At 46.5% G+C, this 25,842-nt stretch overlaps 1 protein-coding gene across 1 annotated transcript in view; it reads right to left on the bottom strand.

The window, feature by feature from the left end:
- Window positions 1-4,634: 4,634 nt before the first annotated feature.
- SCNN1A (sodium channel epithelial 1 subunit alpha) overlaps window positions 4,635-25,842 on the bottom strand; it is a 36,957-nt gene continuing 15,749 nt past the window's right edge. The window contains exons 2-12 of the mRNA XM_003410784.4: window positions 22,410-22,677; window positions 19,788-19,978; window positions 13,368-13,474; window positions 12,579-12,742; window positions 12,042-12,140; window positions 11,702-11,819; window positions 8,444-8,522; window positions 8,255-8,312; window positions 8,034-8,089; window positions 7,802-7,877; window positions 4,635-7,300 (exon numbers count right to left, since the gene is read on the bottom strand). Of these exons, the coding sequence (XP_003410832.2) occupies window positions 6,920-7,300; window positions 7,802-7,877; window positions 8,034-8,089; window positions 8,255-8,312; window positions 8,444-8,522; window positions 11,702-11,819; window positions 12,042-12,140; window positions 12,579-12,742; window positions 13,368-13,474; window positions 19,788-19,978; window positions 22,410-22,677 (1,597 nt within the window). The 3' untranslated portion in view covers window positions 4,635-6,919. The remainder of the gene's footprint in view (window positions 7,301-7,801; window positions 7,878-8,033; window positions 8,090-8,254; window positions 8,313-8,443; window positions 8,523-11,701; window positions 11,820-12,041; window positions 12,141-12,578; window positions 12,743-13,367; window positions 13,475-19,787; window positions 19,979-22,409; window positions 22,678-25,842) is intronic.

Genomic DNA, 25,842 nt, shown 5'->3' with positions numbered 1-25,842 from the left:
GGGGACGGGAGTGTGGCTGTGTTGCAACATCCGCGGGACAGGAAGAGCCAAGGGAGGAGGCGGGGGAGGGGGGGGTTAAAGGTTCTTAACCGTTTGTAGTCCAGTCAGAGAGCTTGGAGTTCCAGATCCAGTCACCTTGTGCCCCCAGCCCGCCAGTTTTACACTCCCAGCTGGTCACCAAGGTGCAGTAAGCTCCCTCCCTCCCCACCCCCAGCTGGCCTTCCCTAAATGGAACAGCAACGGAAAGACCCGGGCTTTGGAGTCAAATTCAATGGGTTCCAGTACAGAATTCTCCACTTCCCCCCCCCCCCCCATAGCTACATAACTATAGTTTAAACTTTTTTTTTTTAATATTTTTATTTTGGTGAAAGTATACAAAGCCAAAGATACACTATTTCAACAATTTTTACATGTACAACTCAGTGATATTGGTTATATTCTTCCAGATTGGTCACTTTTTAGCTCTGTGGTCTTGGAACATAACCTAACCTCTCTGAGCCTGTTTCCCAACTAGTAAAATGGAGATAACCTCTCTCATAGGGTCGCTGTAAGGATTTATTAAGAAAGGACAAAAAAAGTACCTGACACTTGGTAAGTGCTCAGAGTTCCTTAGGAACCCTCCCCTTTTACCCAGAATTCCCCCTGACACCTTCCCACTTGCTCAGGAATTAACCCCTCCAACCCAAACCTCAGAGTAAGTCCTACCTCTAGGTTTATGGTCTGCCTGCGGCCCTGACGCCCCCATTCTGGCCAGGTCCCCAACTGCTGGTCCTGGCTCTGCCACCAGCCAAAAGTGTGACCTCAGGCAGGACCTCCACTGAGCCTCATCTCCTCATTTATTAAATGGGGTAACAATGGCTGGCCTATCTGAGGATTAATGAGACTAAAACTGCAAACAGAGTAACGGAAAATGGGCTAGGGCACTGAAACAAAGCCATTCCCCAGAAAAATGGGGCAGGGTATCAGAAAATAGCCTGTAAACTTCTTTAAAGCTATTTTTCAGAAGCAGCTGGAGAAAACCAGCCCCAACAACATGTGACATGCGCAGAACATCCACCTGTGACTGCTGTGTGACCTTCCACCAAGGGCAGTGAGGGCTGCAGCAGCAGCTTAGGAATCGAACCCAGGGAGCGAGAGACTGCACAGGTGCAGCGCGACACCCCATAGTAAGTCGTGGTACGAATCCCGGGACACCCCATAATAAGTCCTGCTACGAATCCCGCGACACCCCATAGTAAGTCCTGCTACGAATCCCAGAGGCCTTTGGGACAGGAGCCATCTTAGACACCTTAGAAAGCTGTTGCTTGCATAGTTAACATATCCCCGCCTGTGCCTATGAATAAACATGAATCTCCCGCACCCCAAGAATTTTTAAAAACCCAGGCCAGTCTTTTGTTCTGTGAGACAGGCAGGCGTAAGTGTTGCTCTAGGCCCTCCTCATCTCCGCTTGCAAGCCTCTTCAATAAAGCTTTGCTCCTGTGGAAAACTTTACGTGCCTTACCTGCTCATTCTTGACCAGTGAGAGGCAAGAATCTTATTCCAGTAACAAGACCACATCCAAGAAAAAGCTTTGGAAATTACAGATATCTTTATAAGGTCCTTGGGTAGCACAAACAGTTTGCACTCATCTGCTAATCTAAAGGTTGGCAATTTGAACCTACCCAGTGGTGCTGCAGAAGAAAGGCCTGGTGATCTGCTCCTGTAAAGATTACAGCCAAGAAAAGCCTATGGGGCAGTTTTACTCTGTCACATGGTGTCACTATGAGTCAAAATTGACTTGATGGCAACAGATTCGGGTTTTGTTTTTTTGGCTTCAATGAACAGAAGTTCATTCTCTCCCAGCCCAGTAAGCTAGAAGTCCAAATTCAGGAGGATCAGCTCCAGGGGAAGGCTTTCTTTTCTGTCGGCTTTGGAGGAAGGTCCTTGTTATCAATCTTCCCTGGTCAAGGAGCTTCTCACCACAGGGACCCCGGGTCCAAAAGACACACTATTCTCCTGGCTCTTGCTTCTTGGTGGAATGAGGTCCCCCTGTCACTCTGCCTGCTTTTCTCTTTTACATCTCCAAAGAGATTGGCTTAAGACACAGTCTAACTTTGTAGACTCAGTCCTGCCTTATTAACATAACTGCCATTAATCCCATCTCGTTAACATCATAGAGAGAGGATTTACAACACACAGGAAAATCACATCAGATGACAAAATGGTGGACAATCATACACTACTGGGAATCATGACCTAGCTAAATTGATACATATATTTTTGGGGGACACAATTCAATCCATGACAACCTTTTAAGTTACTCTGAAATTAAGTTTTGTAGTATTACTTTAAAAAGGACTCTTGAATCAGATAACTCATTTCCAATACTAATTCCAGTATTTGTTAGCTATATGACTTTGGGCTAGCTACTTAATTCTCTAAAAGGGAGCTAATCGTATCTACCTCACAGGGTTCAAAGACCAAAAGGGCATTAGATTCTTTTTTTTTTTTTTATTATTGTACTTTACATGAATGTTTACAGAAAAAACTAGCTTCTCATTAAACGTTAGTACACATATCGTTTTGTGACATTGGTTACCAACCTCATGACATGTCAACACTCTCCCTCTTGACCTTGGGTTCCCTATTACCAACTTTCCTGTCCCCTCCTGCCTTCTAGTCCTTGTCCCTGGGCTGGTGTGCCCCTGGTGATGCAATGGTTAAGCAAGTCTTGGTGGTGCAATGGTTAAGCGCTGGGCTGGTAACCAAAAGGTCAGTTTTTCGAACCCACCAGCCGGTCATCGATCTTCTGGAAAAAGATGAGGCAGTCTACTTCCATAAAGATTACAGCCTAGGAAACCCTATAGGGCAATTCTACTCTGTCATATAGGTCGCTATGAGTCAGAATTGACTCAACGGCACACAATAACAACAACAATGCCCAAACCAACCAAACCAAACCCACTGCCATCAAACAATGCCCAGCCCAGGCCAAAGGTTCTCCAGCTGTTGAAGCTGCCAGACATGAAGGGAGACCAGAGAGGACTGAGGTCCTAGGGCTTTGTGACTTGGAATCAGAGCTCCTAGCCTCTTCACCCTTTGATCTACCAGCTGACCACCTACCCGCGTCCGCTTTCCCTGGCTCTCCCTTTCCTCCCCTCTGTGATCCCAGGGATCTACTTGACAATGGAGCTTGGGCGCTCCCTACCACTGGGGGGAGCCATCTTCACTTCACCCCACCCTCCTGCTTTTGAAGACTTGAGGGTTGAAGCTGGACTCACAGGGGAAAGAGCTCACCTTTCCACCAACACACAGGGAGGACCACAGTACAGTTTGAGTGGACCGGAAGCAGAGCTCTTGAAGAAACAGGGTCATTAGAATAAAGTGCTAGAGTCAGATTGCCCAGTTTCCAATGTGAAGAAGAGAGGAGAGCCTCAGGATCCTCATCTAAAAAATGAGAATCATGCCAGTACCCCTTGCAGAGCTGGTTTCATGATTAAATGAATATAAAGTGTTTAGCAGTGTTGGCCATGTAGTAAGCATTCGAGAAATGATAACAATATTAATACTTTGTAATAATAATTAATAACATCCGTGTCCTTTTTTAATATCACAAAGGATTTTTAATTGTGCAAACTGGCAAGGCCATTACACATAGCCTGGCACAAATAGAGAATTTCTTTCATTGTTTAGGAGAAATGTTATTGCACTTCTGTTTAAAAAAAAAAAAAGATGGTGAGAGGTGGGTGGAACTAGGAATATGAAAACCTAACTGGTTTCATGGAGGAGGTAAAAATGAAAGACCCTACTTCCTCTAGGGAAGAAGAAATAATGGTGAAGGAGAGAGAGAGAAATAGGAAAGGAACAGAGGATGACAGAATTGACTGTTAAGGTTTGTGGAGGGGTAATTATGGCACACAACAATAACAACAACAAAGGGATGAAGAGAAAACTTCAGATAGCAGAGAACCTCCCCCACCTCATCTTCCCCATATCACACACATACACACTTCACTCACAGCAACACCTAGTGATCAAAAGGGCATTTCCAAGTTCAGGTCATGTGGGTTCTAGCCTCAACCTTGCCATTCCGATTCTGTGACAGGAATGCAGGATGGGTCATAGGAGGAGACCTGGCTTCCAGGCTTTGTAAGAATCATCTATAAAAACTTTGGTGAGTTACTTCACCTATTAAGCCCCAGATGGAAAATGAGGCAGTTGAACTGGGCCAACTTAAACCCTTTCTTGTCTAATGCTGGGATTCTAACTCTTAACCCTAGGGTCCAAGGGTAGCCCGTAGATGAGGGACGGAGATAAGAGAACATCTCAGGGTGGAAATGAAGGTAGGTAAGGAGAAACGCAAGCATCAGGGGAGGAGAAATGGTAGCTGTTTGCAGGCCATAAGAGATCCAGCATTATCCAGCAGGTTCTGTCCATCCCAGCAAAGGATGGGGAGCTGGGAAGAGGGCGGGGGTAGGGGTGGGGCAAGGCTGAAAGGCTGTGGCAGACAGCAGTGGAAGGCAGGCTGACCCTGAGGGCTCTAGCAGAAGAGACTGTTGTGACGCTACCATATCTCCCCTCATCAGCTTGAATCTGGGAAAGGGAAGTCAGAAGTTGTCACATCAGTTCCTGGTCATGACCCTGTCTACCTCCCTACTCCCTTCTCCCCTCCCCAAAGATGCACTCTCTCCTTTGGCTCCTCAGGGCAGAGAAACTGTAATTAAGGGGAATATGATCAAGACAGCAGGGGAGGTGTCCCCAAAGATAATAAGGAATGGTGACTTCTGGGTCCCAGGACTAATGCTGGTGTCGGGGTGGGGAATTGGGGGTCAGAAAACCAGAGTTTCCATACAGACATCTCTTAGCCTCTCCCTGAACCTCAATTTCTCCTGTAATAAAGCTGGGAGGATTCCCTCTGCTCCTCCCTCTGTAATGACATGAGAACAAGAATATATACAGGTTTTGAGGTTCCAGAAGAAATTGGGCTAAGTCTCACCCTCCTCCACCAGTACCTGGAAATTGATGGGGAGATAGAGAAGTGAGCAGGTGAGGATGTGAAATTGCTGCTGGGTGGTGGATGGGACTCACCAAAGGGGACTCAGAGGATTAATGATGATGGTAACAAAGGTAGGGAAAGAAAGGAGGTTCAGATGTTAGATGTGGGAGAGTCTTCCCAATGACTGCATGGTAGGTCCCCAAAGGGAGGCGCTCTGCCTTTCCACTTCCACTCGAACATGGTGATGAACACAGAGCAGATGGTCCACAACGCCCATAGAGGAAGGGTTCTCCAGAACCAGCAGGACAGCCCAACTCTCAAGGCCCAAGAAGAATGGTTATGTCCATGGTGAAGGCAAGGGGCATGGAAGCCTGTCCCCTCCCCCTCTAGGACCTCCCAGGAGTACAGGCTCCCAGGGACTTACATCCACCCCCTCCTGCCTTCATGGTGCCCTTATCCAACTCTATAGCCATTTTTTTTTTTTTGTATTTAATAAACTTAGTTTTTTTTTTTTAATTTTTATTGTGCTTTAAGTGAAAGTTTACAAATCAAGTCAGACTCTCATACAAAAATTTATAAACACCTTGCTATATACTCCTAATTGCTCTCCCCCTAATGAGACAGCACACTCTTTCCCTCCACTCTCTCTTTTTGTGTCCCTTCAGCCAGCTTCTGACCCTCTCTACCCTCTCGTCTCCCCTTCAGACAGGAGATGCCAACATAGTCTCATGTGTCTACTTGATCCAAGAAGCTCATTCTTCACAATTATCATTGTCTGTCCCATAGTCCAGACCAATCCCTGTCTGAAGAGTTAGCTTTAGGAATGGTTCCTGTCTTGGGCTAACAGTAGGTCTGGGGACCATGACCTCCGGGGTCATTCTAGTCTCAGTCAGACTCTATAGCCATTTCTTTATGCAACAAGCATTTATTGAGCATCTACCTACCTGCTCCAAACAGGACATTGGGCTAGGCCCTGAGCATACATAAATGAGCAAGACTAAGTTCCCGACCACAGGGAGCTCCCTCCCAATCTGGTATACAAGAAAGTATAATACAGCATCAGCACTCCAACATATGGTACAGTGTGCTATGGGAGCCCAGGGGAGAGGGGAGTGATAAATTCTAGGGAAGACAAGATGAAGCAGAAGTTTTCACAGAAGTGCTGGCATCTGAGCAGGGTACTAAGTGGTGCGTAGGAGTTAACCATCAGAAGGTGGGGGAAACTTCCAGGCTGAGGAAACAGCTTGAGCAAATATGCTGAGGTGTGAAGGACACAGGGCAGAGGCACAGGGCTGCAGCTCCATGGCGACATGGGGTAGATGAAGATGGACAAGTCCTAGGGCCGACTGGGAATGGCCAAGCCATCACTCCATTGGTCAGCTCCAGCCCCTGCCCTGGGGAATCAAGGAAGGGGAATTGCCAAAGAACAAATAAAGGGGGCTTTCAGGTGGGGTTCCCCACCCAAGTTCAAGAAGAGAAGCAGCTGTCTGTGTCACAGGAAAGCAGTGTGGCCAGGCCAGTCCAGGGCTGGCTTCAGTAGTCTTTGGGTAGAAAACCTGTGCACGCCTTTGTATGCCCTTGTTTGTGTTTTGTTCTGGCTATCAGTCGTTGCCTAGGAAAGTTCCTTGCCAAAGCTCCAAGTTTGACTTGGCTGATCCAAGGGAAAAGGAAACTTGTCTGCACTTAGGAGGGGAAATCAAAGTGCTCTAGAGACAGGGGCAGGGGTAACAGGGCAGGAGCTGGGGCAATTCTGGGCCACTTCACTGAACCCTGTTCTCTAGAGCAACTTCTTAAGCCCCTTACCTATCCTGTTTCCCTCCCCGACACCAAAGGCAATTGGGCAGCTCTGAGAGGAAGCCCAAAACATCCTTTCATCCTGACAAGGGTGGCCCCCTCCCACCAAGGGAAGCACCTGCCTGGGTGGGGGAACACTTTCCTGCTCCCTCAGGGCTCCCCCATAGTACAAGCAGAGGAGCTGGGCTCTGCTGACCCTAATGGAGATGGGCGGGGGCCTAGGGTAGCATAGGCAGGTGGAGGGGCTGACAAGGCTGGGGAGGCAGCAGGGCCAGGCTGAGACGGGGAGGGGGACGTGGGGTGGGGGCAGAAACGGGAGGGAAGGGAGGAAGCTGGAGTGGATGCCACCTCCTGGGCACCCCTGCTTCCTCGGCCTGGAGACCAGTATCGGCTTCGGAACCTCCGCAGCAGCATGAGGAATGTGATGACCAGGAGGTCAAAGATGAGCTCAGCCATCTCCACCACTGACAGCACTGAAGAGCCAAACCATAGGCTCCACTGGCTGCCCAAGTTGGACAAGAGGGTGACCATCTGTGAGGAGGTAGAGGCACACTGACCACTGGGGCAGAGGGACTACACTCCAACCCCACAGCCCCCTGCCCCCAGCCAAGACATCGTCCTTTATTCCTAGGACTCAGCCCGCCCCACTCGGTCTCTCAGTGGCCCCCTGGGCCCCTTGCTTCTGCTTCTGTCCCTTGGGAGCATACAGCTTCTGGTTGGTGGCCATCAGTCCAGTTGGGGTCACAGTCTAGGACAACTGAAACTGAGACATGTCTCAAGGGCCTTCTCCCCATCATCTGGCATCCCCATCTCTCCCACCACCCCAGAAACCTCACCCTCCCCGCCCAGCCTGAGCTCCCCTCCTTCTAACCCTCTCAACCTCACCCTTGATCCCTTGCCCCTTGTCCTTGGTAACCTACTTTAGAGGATCAAACCCTTCTGGCCCGCCCCAAAGGCAACCCTTGTTTTCTCTGACAGCCGCCCTGCTCAGACCCCCAAGAGAATCACAGGCTCTATTCAGGCAGGACATACCGTGACCGAAGGAGACTCAGAATTGGTTTTATAGTTCAGCTCCTTAAAGAAGATGTTGAGTTTGGCAACTCCATTTCTTTGGAATGGAGGAGAGGGTGGGAAAAAATGACAGGGGATTAACTTCTCAGACCCTCACAAGCACCTTCCTCCAATCAAGTGTATTAATTCCTCTTCCTTGATCTGCTCCCTCCCAAGGATTGCTTTCCAAGGCTGGGACCAGGCTAGGACTGACCTTTTGTTGTTTATGGTGTAATTGTTCTGTCGGGATAACATCTGGAAGACCCAGTCCTGGGGAAGAATGGGGACATCAGTGGGGTCACCCCTATTCTCTTTATACTTATGGGGTTGGGGAGTGGGGTCAAACATACCTTACACACATATGCCCAGGGAGGACCACAGCATTACACACACAGACTCACACACATTCTCATATCCCCCCCCTTTCGCCTTTACCTGGGATGTCACTGAGGGCCACCGTGAGTAACCTGCAGAGAGCTGGTAGCTGGTCACACTGGAGATGGGGAAAGGTGCTCAGTGGTGCCGGGTCGGCCTCTCCCACTCAAACGCTTAGCTAGGTTCCCAGTATTCTACCCAGGCAAGCAGCCAGGTGCCCAGCCTATGACCTAGGGAAGGGACACTCACCTGCATGGCTTCCGGCATTTGGTGAAACAGCCTAGACTGTCCGAGGAAAAGGCAAACTGGAGCTTATAGTAGCAATAGCCTGTGGGTGCAGAGAGGTACCTGTTTCCCTAGGGCACCACAACCTTCTCCACCCCACACCCAAGTGGTTTCCTCTTATCTTAAAGATCCCTAGGCATCCACTTCACAAGAACATCATATATTATACGTATATATATATATATGGTTTTATATATAGCATTATAGTGATCCTTTTGAGTATTCATGCAGCATCAAAAAACATGTAAGAAATTAAGCTAAGAAAGAAAAACAAAAACAGGAGATGCCTATTTAAAGATGTGTGGGATAGGGACAAAAATTAGAAAGTCAAAAAGAAAAGTAGGAAAAATTGTTGTGTAAGAATTATGCGACTAAACCACAATGAGATACCACTTCACACCCACCAGGATGGGTATTATCAAAAAGACAGATACTGACACTTGCTGGTAAAAATGTAGAGAAATTGGAGCCCTCGTATGCTGCTAGGAATATAAAAGGGTACAGTTAATTTGGACAACAGTCTGGCAGTTCCCAAAAAGGTTAAACATAGAGTTACCATGACCCAGAAATTCCACTCCTAAGTATATAAAAGGATTGAAAATATATGCCCACACAGAAACTTGTACAAACTTTTATAGCAGCATTATTTATAATAGCCAAGAAGTGGAAACAATCCAAATATCCATCAATGGATAAATAAAATACTATGCAGCCATAAAAAGGAATGAAGTACTGACACATACTACAACATGGATGAACCTTGAAAATGCTGTGCCAAGTGAAAGAAGCCAGTCACAAAGGACCATTTATATGAAATGTCCAGAATAGGCAAATTCATAGAGACAGAAAGTAGATTAGTGCTTCCCAGAGTCTGGGGGTAGAGTGGGGTAGGGTAGAGGGATTGTGGAGAGACTAATAGGTACGGCATTTCTTTTCAGGATGATGAAAATGTGCTAAAATTGATTGTGGCGATGGTTGCACAACTCTCCGAGTATTCTGAAAAACCATTGAATTATACACTTAAAGGGGTTAATTGTATGGAACATGAATTATACTTCAATAAAACTTTTACCAAAAAAAAGAATATATTGCTTAAGAGGCACTGAGTTTCTGTTAAGGGTGATGAAAAAATTTGGAAATGGACACTGGTGATGGTGAACATAATTAATGTCTTTGAATCATACATGTAAAAATGGTTAAAATGGCAAATGTTTTATTATATATATTCCACCACAATTTTTAAAAATCTCAATAAGCTATCACTGTACACCTACTAGAATGGCATAAACAAAAACACTGACAATACCAATTTTAATGGGAATTTTGATATGGAACTCATATACTGCTGGTGGGATTGTAAAATGGTACAATCTCTTTGGAAAAGATGTGGCAGTTTCCCATGAAGTCAAACATACACTCTACCGTTCAACTCAACTATTCCTCTACAAGGTATTTACCTAAACAAACAGAAACATAAACACTAAAAAGTAATAATAATAATGGGATTATGGATGCCCTATTTCCCAAGTTCTAAGTAAGATTATTTCATCATTCTTGCTACTTGTAGTCACTCAGACCTCCCTCTTACATCTCCCCTAGTCTGGGGGACCGATTTACTGACCCAAAACCCTACATCTACCAGTGCCGGGAAATCTAAAATTAGGAAGAATGAGAAGCAGCTGGGTCTTTTTCTCTGGGGAGTAAGCAGTCCTTAGGAAACTCAACAGACTCAGACCTTGTCTTTAGCCTTAGTTCCTCATCCTAGTCCTCACAACTTCCCAGGAATTAATATTGTTATTTTTCTCTCACAGGTCTTCTTCAAACTCACAACTTAGAAGTCATTTTTTTTGGTGGGTAGGGGTTAGTGGGCTAGGAGTCCCAGCTGTGCATGTCCTGGGATGTGTCACGTCCCCCTTCTCGGCCTCAGTTTGCTCGTCTGCGAAAGGAGAAGGTGAGGCTAGATGGCCTCTGAATTTCCCTCCAGTTCTGTGGTTCTGTGATCCTCAAAGTTCAGAGAGACAGGAAGTGGGAGGTAGCGGGAGACAGGAAGTACAGACAGGGGAGCTAACAGGGGCCTGAACAGACCCAGAGAAGAAATGAGGCAGAAAGAAAGATAAACAGACAGAACCAAGATGGGGAAGTTCACTAAACTCTGGGGTGAAACAATCCTTCAGGAGGAAGGGAAAGGAAATACCTCCATGTCTGCAGTGTCCATGGTCATGTTTCCTGAGGAGCCTGAAGGCTCCCCCTCCCCCAGCATGGGTGGCCCACCCACTCCCTCACCACCCTGTGGGAGGAGGAGAAGGAGGGGCCTCGAGAGGCCTGGTCAGCTGTGCCAGCCAAGGCTATCTCTGGCTAGATGAGAATATGTTCACCAGGAATGCAAACTCCTGAAGTTCCATATTTTCTGGTTTGGGATTTGCTTTTTCTCTCAGCTTCCTAGTATACAGCTTCTTTGCTGAATAACTCAGCTGAAGTGGAAAGAAAAAGGGATTTGTCTCCCCTAGACCAGGATAAGGAGATTTCAGTGCTTGCCTTTGATTGTGTCCTCCCATGGGTAAAAAAACTTTACACGAGCACCTCCAATACATGTGTATGATTTATAAATTACATACCTGTACGTTATACCCACTAACCACTGCATACATTTAAAATGTACATTATAAAACATACATAAAATGGAAAATGTTAAGGAATGAGATCAATACATGTAACTTCTAACATTTTCTTCCTGCACTCCAGTGAGTTGTATCGTGCTCTCCAGCACTCCATTTTGGAGACCAGCACCCTAGAGGCTGGGTAAGGTGTTGGCAATAGCCATCCCTGGTAAGCAGCCCAAGGGCTGAGCTGGGGGAGCAGTGGGCAGAATGTTGGCTGAAATCTCAGTGCACAGAGCACGGAACCACTGGAATGACTGGCCCCTTCCTGCTCCAGATTTTCCTCGCCCTCATGTGCTCTTCCTTCCTTATGCTGCAGGTTATTTTTAAATGGGGCAATTCCTTGACAAACACACAGAACCCAAAACAAAGAAAGAGAAACTGTCAAGAAGGAACAGAGAGAGGAGAGACAGAAAGAGTGAGAGGAAAACAGCCAAGGGCTGAAAAACAAGCATGAGAGGGAGAATTCATCAGGGCTGGTGGGAGCCGGAGGCCATCCCCATGAGAGCTCATGGGAAAGTCCTGGGGGAAGGTGGGGAGGGGTGGGGGCTCCCTGGAGTCTCACCCCAGGAAGTATGCTTCAGGTAGTCACAGTATTCCACTTCCTTGGGCTTTGGGTAGAAGATGTAGGCACAGCCACACTCCTTGATCATGCTCTCCTGGAAGCAGGAGTGAATACACACCTGGAAGAGAGGAGAATGAAGAGGAAAAGGGGTTCAGACCTGACAGACTGCCTTCCCCCTCCCCTCACACAGCCCAGATGGGGTAGTGCAGGGAAGGACAAAAATTCTCCGCACAGCACCTCCAGCCCCCTTTCCACAAGCTTCCTCACCATGCCCCACCTTCGGCCTTCCTTTCCCACAAAACACTCTACCACCTTGGCTGACCAATAGGTGGGACCTCACCTGCTGAGTGTACTTGGACCCGTAGAGGTTCTTGACAAGGACTTCGCTGCCATTCTCGGTGCAGTCACCATAGTTGCCCCCAAGTCTGTCCAGGCCTTCCTATGAACCCCACACCAATGTCAGAAATCAGAACAAGTAGCCCAGGCCACTGCCTGGATTCTGTCTTCCCTCAGTCCCAGGGTCTCGCACCCTATCTGCTTCTTCTATCAGCTCACCATCTCAGAACATGTGTCCCCAGCAGCCCCCAATGCCCATCCCAGTGCTACTTCCAAGGACACCGAGCCCAGAGAGCCATTCCCAAGCATCCCCTGACCCCTTTCTCAGCACCTTCCCGCCCAAAGCCCACTCCCCAGGGTCCTCCTTCTGAACGCCCTTTCTGCCAGCCCCCAGCCCCTCATTTCTGCTCCTGAAGACCTCCACAAGCTCAATGCCCACCCTACATGATTTTCCTCCACGGTCTTCTGGATGCCAAGTTCACCTCCCAGAGCCTCTCCAATCGGGGGCTCTCCTCCCAGATCTCCCAGCCAGCATCCTTGCCTTCTTCATGCTGATGGAGGTCTCCACGCCAGGCCGCAAGTTAAAGCCGCCATCATCCATGAAGGCAGGCTCATCCTGCCCATGCACCATAACCCTGGCCCCTGTCACGGTGGACAGCAGCGGGATGAAGTCATTCTGCTCTGTGCGCAGCACCAGGGACAGGCCTGGGAGCATGGGGGTGGGAGCAGGAAAAGGGAGAGAAAAAGAATTGTGGAGAAGAGTTAGGGGATGGAAACCCACCCGTCCATCCCACCTAGTCTCTAATACTCTGAGGAGATGAAGGCCAGGAAGACCTACAAATGGATTTGGCAACCCCTGAGCTAGAATTAAAGGAGCGCTGGTGGTGCAATGGTTAAAGCGCTTGGCTGCTAATCGAAAGGTCAGCAGTTTGAATCCACCAGCCACTCTGCTGGAGCAAAGACCTGGGAATCCGCTTCTGTAAAAATTACAGCCTAGGAAACCCTGTGGAGCACTTCTACTCTGTCCTATAGGGTCCCTTGAGTTAGAATCCACTTAAAGGCACAAAATAACAATAACAGAGCTGGAGTCTGGGGGCAGGCAGGAAAGCCTGGGCCAGGATTCCTATCACGCCTGGAATGGACCACATGGTGCCCACAAGGGAGAAGGAACAGAGATGACTCCTACCAGGATAGAGGTGGGCATGTAGGCCCAGACGGTACACAGCATCTCTACTTACAGGGATGTGAGCTCAAGGCCAGTAAATGTGGGCCAGGTGGTGGGAAGCGCTGAGGTCAAGGTCTGGAATTGAGGGAAGGGGGAGGTGCTCACCATTGTTGATCCCTGGCAGGGAAGACATCCAAAGGTTGGAGCTGTTCTTGTGATTATTGAAGGTGTAGCAGCTCCCATACATGGGATGGTGGAAGCGAGTATAATTCCTTATCAGGAGAGAGGGAATAGAGTCAGAGGGGAAAGTGCAGGGGATCAGAGGCAGCAGGGAGCTGAGGCAGAGGAAAATCTCCTCTCCCTCAAACTCCTGCTGCATATATGCCTTTCAGAGCCATCTGTTTCCTGATCACCTACTATGTGCCATACAACGCTGGGAGCTTTATACAAGCTCCCTCAGTCATTACTTCCAATAGCCTGTGAAGGTATCATCCCTGCATCACAGAAGTGGAAGCTAAGGCTCCGAGAGGTCAAGTAACTGGCCCAAGGACACACAATCAGTGATGATGAACCTGGGACTCAAACCCAGGTCGTCTACCTTCTAGCCCAGTGCTGTCCCTACCAGGCAATCCAGCCTCACTAGCCTTGGCTTATGTGCTGCCTTGTGACCTCTCTTGTGTTGCTGTGTTGCATTATGAAAATCCTTGCAGTAAGTTCTCACATGTCTAAATCTTGGCTGCCCAGTTGGATTGTAAGCCCCTTGAGGACAGGAGCCATAGCTCGCTCATCTCTATATCCTCTTAATACCCTCTCAGCTAATTGCACAGTTCTTGCCACATAAAACCAAACCAAACTCATTGCCATTGAGTCAATTCCAACTCATAGCAACATTATAGGACAGAGCAGAACTGCCCCACAGGGTTTCTATGGAGCGGCTGGTGGATTCAAACTGCTGACCTTTTTTGGTTAGCAATCGAGCTCTGAGCCACTGCGCCACTAGGGCTCCTCTTGTCACATAAGAGAGAGCTAATAAATTTTTTAAAAATAACTTTTATTGAGCTTTAAGTGAACGTTTACAAATCAAGTCAAACTGTCACATATAAGTTTATAAACACCTTACTCCGTACTCCCACTTGCTCTCCCCCTAATGAGTCAGCCCTTCCAGTCTCTCCTTTCGTGACAATTTTGCCAGTTTCTAACCCTCTCTACCCTCCTATCTCCTATCTGGAGGGGAGATGCCAAAACAGTCTCAAGTATCCACCTGATACAAGTAGCTCACTCTTCATCAGCATCTCTCTCCTACCCATTGTCCCGTCCCTTCCATGTCTGATGAGTTGTCTTCGGGAATGGTTCCTGTCCTGGGCCAACAGAAGGTTTGGGGACCATGACCGCAGGGATTCCTCTAGTCTCAGTCAGACCATTAAGTCTGGTCTTTTTATGAGAATTTGGGGTCTGCATCCCACTGATCTGCTCCCTCAGGGGTTCTCTGTTGTGCTCCCTGTCAGGGCAGTCATTGGTTGTGGCCGGGCACCACCTAGTTCTTCTGGTCTCAGGATGATGTAAGTCCCCGGTTCATGTGGCCCTTTCTGTCTCTTGGGCTCATAGTTATCATGTGACCTTGGTGTTCTTCATTCTCCTTTGATCCAGGTGGGTTGAGACCAATTGCTGCATCTTAGATGGCCGCTTGTTAGCATTTAAGACCCCAGACGCCACATTTCAAAGTGGGATGCAGAATGTTTTCATAATAGAATTATTTTGCCAATTGACTTAGAAGTCCCCTTAAGCCATAGTCCCCAAACCCCTGCCGTTGCTCCGCTGACCTTCAAAGCATTCAGTTTATCCCGGGAACTTTTTTGCTTTTGGTCCAGTCGAGTTGAGCTGACCTTCGGTGTACTGAGTATTGTCCTTCCCTTCACCTAAAGTAGTTCTTATCTACTAACTAATCAGTAAATAACCCTCTTCCACCCTCCCTCCCTCCCCCCCTCATAACCACAAAAGTATGTGTTCTTCTCAGTTTATACTATTTCTCAAGATCTTATAATAGTGGTCTTATACAATATTTGTCCTTTTGCTCTGACTAATTTCACTCAGCATAAAGACTTCCAGGTTACTCCATGTTATGAAATGTTTCACAGATTCGTCACTGTTCTTTACTGATGCGTAGTATTCCGTTGTGTGAATATACCACAATTTATTTAACCATTCATCCGTTGATGGACACCTTGGTTGCTTCCAGCTTTTTGCTATTGTAAACAGAGCTGCAATAAACATGGGTGTGCATATATCTGTTTGTGTGAAGGCTCTTATTTAAGAGAGAGCTAATAAATGTTTGTTAGGTGAATGAATGAAATGGAGAGACAGAAGGGAACAGGGTTAGAGGAAAAAATGAGACCAGTGGAGAGCATGGGCTGAGGGGAGGAAGATCAGCTCCCAGGGTAAGAATGAGACCAAGTGTTTTCCTGAGGCCTCTTGCATCAGCATGTCTTGCGTTGTAGAGCCAAAGCTGGGCTATAACAAGTTTGCAAAGAAAGGGAAAGGAGTCACAGCAGCAACGTTGCTGCAAGAGGAATAGGATTTGACAGCAAATCACAGGTTCCAAAATAGGGAGGCTGTGCCAGGTTGCAGCAAGAGCCTGCAAGGGGGCAGAAGAGATCTGCGTTCCAACTATGCTGACATTTTAGAGCTGGAATGGGAGCAGGGGAGAGGGAGGTGGGGTTTGGTCTGTGAGAGGCAGGGGAGGAATGAAGAGGGAAAAGGAGGGAGGAGAAGGCTGACGGAGATAAGGAGTGAGGAGGCTGAGTCCTAGTATAAACTTGGGCAAGTCATTTTTTCTAAGCTCATTCACTTCATCTGTAAAGCAAGATTGGAACTAGATGATCTGGAATATTCCATTGGCCTTGAAGGCACAGGATAATTGTTAGTTGTTGTTATTAGCTGAAACACTGTGGCATCTTCTAGGAAGTGTTAGGAGGTCAGCACTTCCAGAGCACAGGCTGGTTTCTGGGAGTGATGGAAGAAGACACTACAGAGTGAGCAGAGGCCAGACCTGAAGGCCTGAAGCCCAGCTCCCTGGGAGAATAGACAGATACAACGTGGTGAGTGCCCACCATGGTCAGTATCTGACAGCTGGAAGCAACAGATTAGATGGAGTAATATGGATGGATCTTAAAAACAGGGGTTAGTGAAAAAAGTAAGGGGAAATGAGACATGTAGCACAATACTATTTGTGTAAATTAAATACATATTTTACAAAACACATACAAAGAGATACATATTAAGCATATTAACATTGTTGTCTATGAGAGGCAGTGTAATATGATGGTTGAGAGCACAGACTCTGGAACTAGACTACTTATTATTTGAATCCCAGCTTTAACAAGTATTAGCTGTGGGACCAAACAAATTACTTAATTTCTCAGTACCTCAGTTTCCTCATCCGTAAAATGGGGATAATAAAAGTACCTACTTCACAGGGATGTTGTGAGATTTAAATTAGAATGGTGCCTAGTAAATAGTAAGAGCTATGTAAGTTTGCAATTAAGATTTAGGGAAACGGAGTAGATAAAATGAAAAAGACAGACAATAACAAATGTTGGGGAGGACGTAGAGAAACTGGAACACTCATACATTGCTGTTGGGATCATAAAATAGTGCCACCATTTTGGAAAACAGCTTGGCAGTTCCTGGAATGGTTAAACAAAGGGTTACCGTGTTGTTGTTGTTGTTAGGGGCTACAGAGTTGATTTCAATTCACAGAGACACCATGTGACAGAGTAGAACTGCCCCATAGGGTTTTCTAAGTTGTAATCTTTACAGGAGCAGATCACCAGGTCTTTCTCCAGAGCAAGAGCCACTAGGTGGGTTTAAACTGCCAAGCTTTCTGTTAGCAGCCGAGTGCTTAACTGCTGCACCATCAGCAACTCCACTCATAGTTATATATTCAAGAGAATTTAAACATATGTTCACAGAAAAACTTGTACATGAATGTTCATAGCAGCCTTATTCATATTAGCCAAAGAATGGAAACAACCTAAATGTCTTATCAAACTCACGAATAGGTAAACGAAACATAGTATATTCTTACAACGCAATGTTATCTGACCATAAAACGGAATGAACTTATGATGAGTGCTATGACATAAATGAATCTTGAAAACATTATGCTAAGTGACAGAAGTCAGCCACAAAAGGCCACATATTGTATGATTCCATTTACATGAAATGTCCAGAAAAGGCAAATCCATAGAGATCCAGAAAGTATATTAGCGGTTGCCGTTGCTGGGAGAAGGGTGATGAGGAGTGGCTGCTGATGGGTATACGTTTCTTTCCGGGGTGACAAAAGTGTTCTAAAATTAGATGGTGGTGATGGTTACAAAACTCTCTGAATATAGTAAAAACCACTGAATTGTACATGTTAAGAGGGTGAATTTTATGATATGCGAATTATATCTCCATAAAGCAACTATTACAAAAAGATTATACTTAAACCAAAAATATCCTCTGACGTCCTCTTTAAACCAAACAATAGCTTAACTAGTAAATAATGTCTGCCTTGAGCATTGTGCTCTTTTAAGGTCTATTTATATGGGATCAAACCAACAACGGCAACTCGAAAAATTAGACAGGAACCTTAGGGGCAGTGAGTTTATGTTAGCGGGGGAGAAACAAACGATTTGGAAAAGGAAGATGAGAATGGTTGCACAACTTGAAGAATGTAATCAATGTCTCTGAATTTTACATTAGAAATCATTGAATTGGTGTATGTTTTGCTGTGTATTGGAAACCCTGGCAGTATAGTGGTTAAGTGCTACGGCTGCTAACCAAAGGGTCGGCGTTCATATCCACTAGGAGCTCCTTGGAAACTCTCTATCCTACAGGGTCACTATGAGTCGGAATCGACTCGACGGCAATGGGTTTTGTTTTGTTTTGGTTTGGTTTTTGCTGTGTATTTTCCCAACATTAACAAAATGAAATAAGTTATATATATATATAAGATTATGGGGGGGTGTAGGACAGGAAGGTGGAATGAGAAAACCGTTCTAAAGAGCTTCAGCTTGATTCTGACAGCCATGAATCAGAATACTGAAGTATAAAGACTCCTGTGGTTGCAGAGTGAAGGAAGGGTTTAGAGAAAGGAAGGCAAATTAGGAGGTGATTACAACAATCTAGGTGAGAAATGGTGAGGCTCTGAGCAAAGGTGACCTAAGTGCCAAGACAAAGATGTACTATAGACTTTCCGTTAATGAGGAGGATGGGAGCATAGGAAGGCAGAGTCAGAGGCCCAGGATGAAAACTACAGGTGGGAAGGCAAGAAAGTGACAGAGCAACTCAAGTGGCAGGTGTGGGCAGGTGCTGCTACTGCCACATTTCCCAGCTGGCAGCTTCTGTCCTCAAACACAAAGACTAGAGACAGGAACAAAACTGTGTGCTGGACAGACTGAGTATGTGAAGTGCGGGGGCAGAAGCAGGTGACACCTGGCCCTGTTGCCATTCTCCAGTGACACAGGAGGGGAGGGTTCCCTGTGGAGTGCTGCGTTAGGGCCCTTCCTCAGGCAGACAGAGGCAGAGAGATGGCCCATGCGAAGTGAGGAACAGAAGTAGGAGGGGAAGGTAGGAGTAGAAATGGGCCAGAGGCTACAGAAGGGGACCTAGCCTCTCCCAGGCTTCGAGAGCTGGCACACCACGACCTCTCTGCGAGGGTATTATGACGAAGGGTAGTAACAGAAAGAAACCTGGCAGGCATTACAACAGAGTGGGAAGAATCCTTAGCTAGGGCTGCCTGTGACCTTGGACAAGTCACTTCACCTCTTTGAGTACAAAAGTAATGAGACTCCACTTTCCCAAAACATCTTGTGGCTTGCAAAGAGCCCTCATATTTGTTACCTATGCAGTTGGTGTAACTCTCCAGGTGGGTTATTATCATCTTCATCACTTGAGTCAAAGTGCGAAGAGCGCTAGGATTACATTTTTTTTCTTTGAAGTACCCCAAATGCCAAGAACAATGACTGTCATATAACCCTGACATTCAAAAATATTTGTTGAATGAATACGGAATGAATCTCCTCCTCCCCGCCCCCCATTTTATAAACAAAGAAACTGAGGCCCTGAGGAGTGATGTGAAATGCCCAAAGTCACCTAGCCAGGAAGTAACAGAGCCAGAGCTGGAATTCAGGTGTGGACCCTCAATCCAAGGCTATTTTATCACACCACTACTGCCCACCTCATCTGAGAAAGGGAAGTATGGGACAGATGACCTCCCAGGCCCTTTTGAGCTTTGATGCTAGTGAGAAAAAGGCCTCAGAAACAACCAGGCTTCCAGCCCTTGGCTTCTCAAAGCCAGAACTCAAGGCCCAAGTTTCCCAGGGCATCCATATGGGGCTGCCCCAGCACAGCAGGAAGAGGTAAGTCTGCAGCGTGATCCAATGGGGCAGAGGTGTGCACCTGAGATTAAGGCTACCCTCTTCCCAGCCAGCAGGCACTTATTTAATCGACAAGCATTTCCTGAGTCCTGCCCAGGCTGGGCCTTAGGCTGGCCCAGGGAAGGGAGCTCTATCAGGAGCACAGGCCCAGGCAGGAAGGACTCACGCCTGACTGCAGGAGTCCTGGTTGAAGCGGCAGGTGAAGATGAAGTTGCCCAGCGCGTCCTCCTTCAGGGATGGCGAGCCGTCTGTCAGGCGCGACAGAATGTTGATGTAGTGGAAGCGGTACCACTCCCTCACCGCATCCACCCCCGACGAGTAAGTCTGGTAGAAACAGTCCGATCTGTTCTTGTTGCACTGAACAAAGAGACCAGAGGGTCAGAGGACTTGCAACAGGAGACAGGTAGCTCAGCAGGGTCACAGTCAAGGAATGAAAGGTTTAGGGTCCTGAAGACTGCTAGAAAGGAGTGGAGAGCCAGGGGTAAGGCAGAAAGAGGAAACAGGTGGAGAGAAGCAGAAATCCAGAGGGAGAGAATGGACCAGGAGAGCATGGGATTAACGGAGTGATGGGCAAAAGGAAGACGTACCTGGGTGGCGCAAATGGTTACAGTAAACATTCAACTACTAAAAATTGGTGGTTCGTACTATACAACGATACAGTACAATTGATGAATCCGTGAAACATCTCACAACATGGATCAATCTGGAGAGCATTATGCTAAATGAAATAAGTCAATCAGAAAAGGACAAGTACTGTATGAGACCACTGTTATAAAAACCCAAGAAAAGGTTTACACACAGCAAAAAACAACCTCTGATGGTTACAAGAGAAGGAAGGGATGGGGAGGGGAAATCACTAACTAGATAGTAGGTAAGTGTTAACTTTGGTGAAGAGAAAGACAACACACAATGTGAGTGAAGTCAGCACAACTTGGCCAAGGCAGTCATAGAAGCTTCCCAGACACATCCAAACACTTTGAGGGACTGAATTACTAGGGCTGAGTGCTGGGGACCGCGGTCTCAGGGGACATCTAGGTCAACTGGCATAACATAGGTCATAAAGAAAATGTTCTGTTTGGGGTCTTAAAAGCTTGCAAGCAGCCACCTAAGATACATCTATTGGTCCCATCTTGTTTGCAGCAAAGGAGAATGAAGAAAATCAAAGACACAAGGAAAATATTAGTCCAAAGGACTAACGGACCACATGAACCACAGCCTCCATCAGCCTGAGCCCAGAATAACTAGGTGGTGCCCAGCTACTACCACCAACAGGGATTGCAATAGAGAGTCCCAGTCAGAGTGGGAGAAAAATACAGAACGAAATTCAAATTCACAAAAAACACCAGATGTACTGGTCTGACAGAGTTTGGAGGAACCCCTGAGACTATGGCCCCTGGACACCCTGCTAACTCAGAAGTGAAGCCATTCCTAAAGTCTACCTTTCAGCCAAAGATTAGACGGGCCTATAAAAAAATAAATAACAACACACATGAGGAACATGCTTCTTAGTTCAATCAAGTATATGAGACCAAATGGCCAACACCTGCCCAAAAGCAAAGATGAGAAAGCAGGAAGAGACAGGAAAAAACAGGACGAATAGACACAGGGAACCCAGGGTGGAGAGGACAAGAGTGTTGTCACATTGCGGGGACTGCAATTGATATCACAACAATTTGTGTATAAATTTTTTAATGAGAAACTAACTTGCTCTGTAAACTTTCACCTGAAGCACAATAAAATTATAATTAGAAAAGGAAAGATGAGTACAACTAACTCCAACAGAACCCAACCAGTTTGGGAGGCTCTCTGTGCTTCAGAAGGGTGAATGGTTTGGGCTTGCAGATGAGCAGGAACCTTCTCATTCATGAAACCACTTACATTATAGTCACACCACTTGTAAGGCAAATAAAAATATCATCTTCAAAAAACAGAAAAGAAGAACAATTGAACAGGAAAAAAAAAATTACGGTTTGAACCCACCCAGAGGCACCTTGAAAGAAAGGCTTGGTGATCTACTTCCAAAAGGTCCCATCCTTGACAACTATGGATCCCAGTTTTACTCTAAAACATAGGGGGTCGCCGTGAGTCAAAATTGACTCAACGGTAACTAGTTTGGTTTTGAGATACAGCCTCCAAAAGTGGGTGGGGCAAGGGATCTTCTCCCATTTCACTGATGGGAAGACTGAGGGATCAAGAGGTTTGTCCCAGCAGCAGGAACTGGGACTAGAAGTCACGTTTCCTGGTAGAATGGCACACTCTCACTACAGGGAGCCTCCCTCTCTCATTCTCTCTCCTCCTTTCCCATTTCCTCTTATTCTCTGCTGTATTTTTAATTTTAAAATCTTTTTTTTTTTTTCTTTAATTCTTCTTTGCTGTCTCCTTATACTCCTCTTAGGCCTTCAGAGCCTCGGTTTCCCATCATACTGGCGGGTCCAAAGGTGAGCGAGGGATGGGGGGCGAGGGGGGGGAGATGAGGTGGGGACACTCCTGGAATTCTGAAAGGTGCACTTTCCACAGCAGATTTGACTCCCGGCTTCGTAAACGCTCCACGTAGTCCCTCGGCCAAGAGACCCCGGAAGCCGCGGGGCAGAGAGATGTGATAATTTATTCATTAATTCATTCATTGCCAGCAAGCCTATTCGGGCCCGCCTCATTTCCCTGGGCAACCGAGGCAGGGGCAGGAAGGTGAGCGGAGGCCAGGGAGTGGGCGGAGCGAGAAAGGGCAGGGGCGAGCGGGTGGGGCTTCTCCCCGGTCGGTGGGCGTGGTTGCCTGGGGGCGGGGCCTTACCAGTTGGAAGCCGACTGTCCAGTCTTTCCTGTTCACCTGGGGGTTGTTGTCCTGCACGCTGGAGTCCGCACTGCGGGCCTTGCGGGCCTTGTGGGGCGGGGACGGCACCTGCAGGCGCTGCAGGGGGTGCGGCAGGGTCCCCCGGAGGTCGCGGCGGCTGCGGGGATGGGCCCCGAGGGTGTTAGAGTAGTTGTATTTAAACAGGTCGAAAAGCGTCCCCTCTGTGATGCGGTCCAGCTCCTCCAGCTTCCCTTTAATTTCGGTATACCTGGAGGGGGTGACAAGAAAAGGGTCGGACTAGGGGGCGGCCTCGCGCGAATTCCTGGCCCCTCTGGGCCTTCCTCCTCTGTAACCGGTGAGGTCAGTTCATCCCGGAGAGCGGGTGAGAGCGCTGAAGCCTACCGGCGCGCGCTCAGGTGTTTCCAGGGCTGTCATTGCAGGGTGAGGGGGGAGGTGGAGGGGACAGCAAGCCCCGGCGGGGACAGCATTTATTGTCGCCTGTTTATTGAAAGGGAGAGGCAGGAGGCGCCTGCAGGTGGGGCGCTCTTCTCCCACTCGCCTGGACCTGGAAAAAGAAACCCGGAGCTTGTCTGCCCTTTCCCAAGGCAGGAGAGGGGTGGGTCTTACCCTGGGCCCAGTCTCTCCCTCGGACCCAAGGTGTGATGGTCATCCTGCCTTTTCACCCGTCTGGCCCTTGCCTTTGCGCCTGTGTCTGCCTGCCCCCAGGCACCTCCCAAATCAGGGCTTCTCAACTGCACGTTTAAGATCTCCTGAGGAACTTTTAAAATTACGGGATACAACACTCAACCACTCCACCCCCAGTGATTCAGTTTAATGAGTGTCAGGTAGGGCTCAAACATCAAACGTTAAACACTCTAGTACAAATCTTCACGTTCCTTCTTCTCACTATACACCCTATTACCTTCTCCACCTGAAAGTTCAGAATGGCAAGGCCTTAGGGATAGAATCTACCAAAAACAAAACAAACACCTAGAACTAAGAGGTGAAGTAAGCAGCATCTCAGGATTCAGAACCTTCTATATACTAGCAACAAAAAGTTGGAAAATGACATCGCAAAACCAATACCATTGGAAAATAGCATAAACAACATCAAATACCTAGGAACAAACCTAATAAAAGATGTGCAAGACCGCCACACTGCAAACTACAAAACCCTGCCAAAAGAAAGACCAAAATAAATAGATACTCATGGTCATGGATCAAAACACTCATTATTGTTGTCTCCCCAAATGGATCTTTAACTTCAACACAATGCCTATCAAAATTTCAGCAGACAATTTTGAGCAAATTGACAGGCTTGACTCTAAGATTTAAATGGAAATGCAAAGGCTCTGGAATGGCCAAAATAATTTTGGAAAAGAAGAGCAAAGCTGGAGGACTTACTCTACCTGACTTTAAGACTTACCGTAGGGTCTTATCCTGGTGGCGTAGCGGTTAAGTGCTACAGCTGCCAACCAAAAGGTTGGCAGTTCTAATCCACCAGCCACTCTTTGGAAACTGTATGGGGCAGTTCTACTCTGTCCTGTAGGGTCACTATGAGTCAGAATCGACTCAACAGCAACAGGTTTGGTGGTTTTTTGTATAATGTCTTAAAGTAATCAAAACAGTATGGTGCATAAGGACAGACAATAGATCAACAAAATAGAGTCCAGAAATAAACTCACACATATATGGTCGACTCATTTTTGACCAAAGCACCAATTGAATTCAATGGGGAAAATAAAAAAAAATTTAACAGATGGTGTTGAAACAACTGGATATTGTATGGGTGAAAAAAATAAACCTAGACCTCTACCTTACTAGGAGCCCTGGTGGTGCGGTGGTTAAGAGTTCTTAACCACAAGGTCGGCAGTTTGAATCCATCAGCCATCCATTGGAAATCCAGTGGGGCAGTTCTGCTCTGTTCTATAGGGTAGCTATTAGTCTGAATCAACTAGACAGCAATGGATTTTTTTTTTTTTTAATTTGGTCTACTTTACTAAACCCATTGCCTTTGAGTCAATTCCAACTCATAGATAGCAATGCTATAGGAGAGGGTAGAGCTGTCCCATAGACTTTCAAAGGTTGCAATCCTTACGGAAGCAGACTGTCACATCTCTCTCCCATGGAGCGGCTGGTGGATTCAAACTGCCCACCTCTAGGTTAGCAGCCAAGCGCTTAACCACTGTACCACCAGGGCTCCTTTCTACCTTACCACATACACTTACACAAAAATTAATTAAAGATGGATCATAGACCTAAAATAAAACTCAGAATCATACAGATTCTAAAAAAAAAAACATAAAAATATCTCCATGACAATGGAAAAAAACCCAGTGACAATAGAGTAGGCAAAAATTTCTTGGACAAAACACTAAAAGCACCAAAGAAAATGCACTAAAAAGAAAAAAATGGTAAACTAAACTTCATAAAAATTAAAGATTTTTGCTCATCAACACAGCATTTAGAAAATGATTAGGTAAGCCACAGAATAAGAAAAAATATTTAACAAAGGACTCATCCTAAAATATAAAGAACTCTTAGAAATCAACAAGAAAAAAAGCAAACCATTTTTTAAACGTGCAAGGAAAAAGTTCTAAGGTGTGTACTTGGTATTCTGAGAGACCCGCTTGTTATTTGTAATTAAAAGAATGGCAGTAATGACTGTTATGTATTAAGCAAAGAGCCCTGGCTGTGCAATGGTTAAGCACTCAGCTGCTAACTAAAAGGTCAGTGGTTCGAACCCGCCACGGGTTCTGTGAGAGAAAAGACCTAGTGATCTGCTCTCATAAAAATTAAAGCCGAGGAAACCCTATGGGGCAGTTCTACTCTGTCTTATGGGATCACTAGGAGTCAAAATTGACTAGATGACACACAAGAACATGTATTAGCCTTTTCATGACCAGTGGGATACACAGTTGCCCACCAATATCTTCTGCCTCTCAGACTCATTGGGAAGCTGCTTTCCCATTGACAGTGCATGCTGCCAAAAGGCAGGAGGAGCCTTTATGATTGTTTGAAATTGAATAAAATGGGCATGTATCGCAAATTACTGTTTCTACTGGGTGTTGTGTTAGGTGTGTGCATTTTTGGTGAGAAAAATAGAAATTTTGAAAAGGGTCAGAGAGATCCTGGGGGTAAAATTAATGGGACATTATATTCCTCTGGACTCTAACAGTAGGCTTGTGGGAGGGGACGAGACAAAAAAATCCATACTACCCACCAAAAATTCAACAACACTCAATGATTCAGCATGTTTCCATGAATGAAAATACATGGTATCAACAAAAAATTCAAAGCAGAAAATAATTGGGTCTTGAAAGGGTTAGGCACTTACTATGAGCCAAGCACTTAGGTATTAGAATGTCCATTACTTAACTAAATCCTCAATGTAACTCTGTTAGGTAACTATTAGCCTTCATTAGCTACTATT

Source organism: Loxodonta africana, chromosome 4 (assembly GCF_030014295.1).
Source record: "Loxodonta africana isolate mLoxAfr1 chromosome 4, mLoxAfr1.hap2, whole genome shotgun sequence".
Taxonomy (NCBI): domain Eukaryota; kingdom Metazoa; phylum Chordata; class Mammalia; order Proboscidea; family Elephantidae; genus Loxodonta; species Loxodonta africana.
The sequence above is the reverse complement of the archived record's forward strand: the minus strand, read 5'-3'. Positions and strand labels throughout refer to the sequence as shown.